The 4,975-nt window shown below is 40.0% G+C and overlaps 1 protein-coding gene across 1 annotated transcript; it reads left to right on the top strand.

The window, feature by feature from the left end:
* The first annotated feature begins 3,744 nt into the window (after nt 1–3,744).
* LOC133323569 (uncharacterized) lies at nt 3,745–4,702 on the top strand. Its single transcript, XM_061532484.1, has 3 exons — nt 3,745–3,759; nt 3,818–4,032; nt 4,111–4,702. The coding sequence occupies exons 1-3, from the start codon at nt 3,745–3,747 to the stop codon at nt 4,700–4,702; spliced, it is 822 nt and encodes a 273-aa protein (XP_061388468.1).
* The last annotated feature ends 273 nt before the right edge of the window (nt 4,703–4,975 follow it).

Here is a 4,975-nt window from a genome sequence, read left to right as displayed (position 1 = left end):
CTGGAAGGCTTCTTATTACCCCTTGGGACTTCTAGAAAGTTCTTCACCACTTATTCGAAGCTCTACAGTGTTTCCATCATCTATTCGGACCTTGGTAAAACACGTCAGAAATTATTCTGACATATGCAAAGCTTATCATTACCTCTAGGGACCTCTAGAAAAAAGTTTCTCATCTTTTATTTGAACCTCAATTAACATCCTCTCTAGAGATTCGCATATATACGAACCTCAAATAAGATCCCCTTAATTTTTCGTAAATCTGGGAGGCTTATCATTACCCCTGGGGACTTCTAGAAAGTTTTTCACCATTTATCCGAAGCTCTACAGAGTTCACATCATCTATTCGTACCTTGCTAAAACACCTCAGGATTTATTCGGGCATCTGAAACGCTTCTCATTACCTGTAAGAACCTCTTATTCAGACCTCAATTAACCTCCTCTTTTTTCGAATATCTAAAAGGCTTCTCATTGCCTCTCGGCACTTCTACAGAGTTCGCATCATTTATTCGGACCTCGATAAAGCACCTCATGAATTATTCCGACATCTGAAAAGCTTCTCATTACCTCTAGGGACCTCTACAAGAACTCCTCATTATCTACAGGGAATTCTAGAAATTTTCACAACACTTATTTGAAACTCTAAAGATCCCGATGATCATTTCAGACCTTAAAAAACTCCTCATGAATTATTTGGGACGTTTCGGGACCTCTAGAATGGTCGTCGTCTCATAAATTATTCGGACATTAATGCGTATCTAGGAACATCCTCATCACGTTTTCGAAGTTTTAGAGAGCTCACAATATGTTCATCACTTTTTCGAAGCTCCAGAGAGCTTGCATGAAATATTCAGACCTTTACAGAACTTCTCATGAATTATTCGGACATCTAAAATGTATCTCATCACTTTTATCACTTATCCGAAGTTATAGAGAGTTTGGATCTCCTATTCTGTCTTCTATAGAACTCTTCATAAGTTATTCGGATATCAGGAAAGTCTGTCATAACTTCTTAGGATTTCTAAAGACATCCTTGTTACATACATGAACATCTATTGAATTATTCGGACATCTAAAATGCATCTCATCATGTTTCGGGACTCTAGGATGCTCTTCGGTATCTACTCGAATCTGTAGAACGTTTGTCATCATTATTCGAATATCTGAATCACCAGTTCGGACCTCAATTAAACACCTCATAAATTATTCGAAGATCGGGAAGGCTTGACATTACCTCTAGGGACCTTTAGATAACTCCTCATCACTTATAAAATTTTTCATCACTTATCCGAAGCTATAGAGAGCTCGGATCACCTATTCTGTCTTCTATAGAACTCTTCATAAGTTATGCGGATATCAGGAAAGTCTGTCATAACTTCTCAGGATTTCTACAGACCTCCTCGTTACCTACATGAACTTCTAGAAAAACCCTCATCACTTATTCGAAGTTCTGGGGAGTTTGCACCCTCAATTCGGACCTTAATAAAAAAGTTTATGAGTTATTCGTACATTGACAAGGCTACTCATCACGTTTAGAGGCCTCTAGAATGGCCCCGTTATGCATTCAAATCTGTAAAAAGTTAGTCATTATTATCCAAATCTCAAAGGTCCTATAAGGACCTCTAGACAACTCCTCATCACTTACATGCACCTCTATAAAGTTTTTCAGCACTTATCCGAATCTCTAGAGGGCTCCCTCAGTTCGGACCTTAATAATGCCGTTTATGACTTATTCGTACATTGACAAGGCTTCTCATCACGTTTAGAGGCCTCTAATGGCTCCGTTATGCACTCAAAGTTAGTCATTATTATCCAAATCTCTCGATCATCAGTCCGGACCTCAATAAATCATATTAAACATTATTTGGACATTGGAAAGGCATGATATTACCTCTAAGGACCACTAGACAACTCCTCATCACTTACATGGAACTCTATAAACTATTTCATCACTTATCCGAAGCTCTAGAGAGCTCGGATCACATATTCTGCATTCTACAAAAATCTTCATATGTTATTTGGATATCGAGAGGAGTCTCTCATTACTTCTAAGAAGTTCTAGAGACCTCCTCGTTAACTACACGAACCTCTAGAAAGATCCTTATCACTTATACTGAGTTCGCAGCCTCAGTTCGGGCCTTAATAAAAAAGTAGGAAGCTTCTCTTTACTATATGAACCTCTAGAAAGTGTCCCATCATTTTCCGAATCTCTAAAGATTTCGCATCACCTGTTCGGACCTCAATAAAACACCACATACATTATTTGGTCATCGGATAGGATTCACATTACCTCTACGTACTTCTAGACAACTCCTCATCACTTACCGAAGCTCTAGAGAGCTCGGATCACCTCTTCTGCCTTCTAAAGAAATCTTCATACGTTATTTGGATATCGCTCTATATTCTAAGAAGTTCTGTAGAACTATTCATAAGTTATTCGGATATCAGAAAAGTCTCTCATAAATTCTCAGAATTTCTAGAGAGCTCCTCGTTACCTTGAGGCATATCTAGAAAGGTCCTCATCACTTATTCAAAGTTCCAAAAGAGCTCACACCACCTATTCGGACTTAAATAAATTTTTGATGACATATATACATACATCGGAAAGGCTTCTCCTCACGTCTCTGGACATCTAGAAATCTCCAATTTACTACATGACCCTTTTGAAAGTTTCACATTATTATTCGAGGCTCTAAAGATGTCGCATCTCCTGTTCGGACCTTAATAAAACACCTCATAAATTATTGGGACATATAAATGAATCCTCAATACTTTGCCGGACCTCCAGAATGCTCCTCGCCACCTACTCGAATATTCATATATTCGGAACACCTCAAACAAATTATTTGGAACTCAAAAATATTCCTTATTCACTTATTCACTATTCCTATATCACTTGTCAGGACCTCTAGAATGCTCCTAGTCACCTACTTGGACCTCCAAAATATTCTTATTAATTATTTGAAGCATTAGATAGCTTGCATCACTTATTAGTTTCTCAACATAACTCCATGTGAAGTATTAGAACATCGGTAAGTCAAATATTGGACCTCTAGAAAACTCCTCCTCTCTTAAATTAATCCGTTCGACTAATCAAGAGATTCTGTTACCCATAATACCTCAATGTTGACCCAGTTTAATTCCACAATTAACTATCAACACTGTTGCACTCAATTACAATTCAGGCCATTGGAAAGTTCACTACAATTTTATTAATAAAATTTCTTGTTAACATAACTAGTTCCGCAAATATTTGAAATGCTATCCGGGGTAATTGATAACTGCCGAACCAATTTACTTGAGTAAATGTGCAAGGAAAGGTTGAAATGGGTCACTAAAGATAACCAATATTGCATAACATCCTTTCTACATTTCCTCCTATCAACTGCTGCCAGATAAGGCCGAGGATGCTAGCTGATCCCGCACGTAGTTTACAGATGATTGCTGGTTGCCGCACTCAACTAAGTCACAGTAAATTGATTTTTGAGGGTACGTGATCGATTAGGGACAAACCTAGGAGAGATTTGAACGGCAACATTGTGGCAAAAAAGGGCTGGGTGGAAAAAATCTATCCAGGCTACTTTTACTTTTTCCCACCGCGATGAGGTGGCGAAATGAAAATAAGATTACTATAAATAGGCAATCTAGAAATAGATCAGTATCAGTTTCCAATTGAGTAGCACTCAACGAAGTCAGTTCTTTATTTTCAAGACGAAAAACAAAGTCCTTCAATCCTTAAGAAGAAAAATGGCAAAATCCTTGGTAAGGAAATTCCGAAAATAGATATGAAGTCATATTTCAATGTCTCTTGCGAACTTAGATTTTTGTAACCTTGTTTGCCTTATTTGGTCAACAAATTTGGGCCAAAACTGAGGTGGAATCGTCCGCCACAACTGTGTCTAAGGATTCTGGCAAAATTGTACCAAAACGTAGCCTGGAAGCTTTTCTAGGTGATGCTGGCATAAATGGCGGTTGGTCTTCTGGCGGTTTCAAAGTGGCAGGTTTTTCAGGTGGCTGGAATCCTTGGAATTCTCAGTAAGTTTACCTTCAAGCCTTCACTGTAAATCATGTCCAATATTCAGTCTCTCTGTTGCCGTTCTCACTTCCCCACAGCTCATCACGTTACATTTCCTCACCATCACCCAGTGAAGTGGCGAATGCCATTGCTGCCGCTAAACAGGCTTCCAGCAATGTTTTAATTGCCCAACAACAAATGCAAGCAGCCAAAGAGAATGTCCTCAATCAACAGCGTATGGCCATGGAAAAGGAGGCTGCTGCCGCATTGCTTACCCAAAAATCAGAGGCTGCCGCTGCGATACAACGTTCGGAGGCCGCAGCCGCTGCACAGGCTGTTGTCTTGGCCCAACAACGTTTGGCTGCCACAAAAGCTGCAGTGGCCCATCAACAGCGCATTGCTGCTGCCCGCGAAGCTGAGGCTGCCGAAGCCTTGAAACGTTCAGCTCATGCTGCAGCCGCTGAAATTCAAAAGACCGAATATGAAGCATCGAAGTTGGGGCAATTGGCACGCAATAATAATGCCGGTGCTGCTCATCATTTGACTTATGCCAAGGATGCTGCCTTCAGTCCGATTAATGCTGGCACCAACCATGTTCCCAATTTGGAATCATTGGGTCCTTGGTCTGCAGCAGCCGCGGCCGCAGCTGCTACTGGAGGCAAGGGTGCTGCTGCAGGTGGTTGGTTGTAAGAACATGTTGATCGTAATTTGTTGTTTATTTTTTCCTTTCCATTCGGCTGATGATAATTGATCGGCTGCGGCTTGTAAGCTATAATCGATATATATTTAGTTTAATAAAGGCATATCAAAATAAGTCGGAAGGGGTTTTGGAATTGTAGAAGAGATATCTAAATGGTAGAGGGGCAGAAATACTTCTTAGACGAACTGGAGGGCCAGAGAATGCTCTTTAGACAAGGTAAGGCAGAAATGCATGAATAATCAGTGAGTCTTCTCGTGGCTAGC

This window comes from Musca vetustissima, unplaced genomic scaffold (assembly GCF_032173495.1).
Source record: "Musca vetustissima isolate MV318-11 ecotype Yass unplaced genomic scaffold, APGP_CSIRO_Mvet_v1 utg16335, whole genome shotgun sequence".
Lineage (NCBI taxonomy): Eukaryota > Metazoa > Arthropoda > Insecta > Diptera > Muscidae > Musca > Musca vetustissima.
This window is presented reverse-complemented; position numbering and strand designations above follow the sequence as displayed.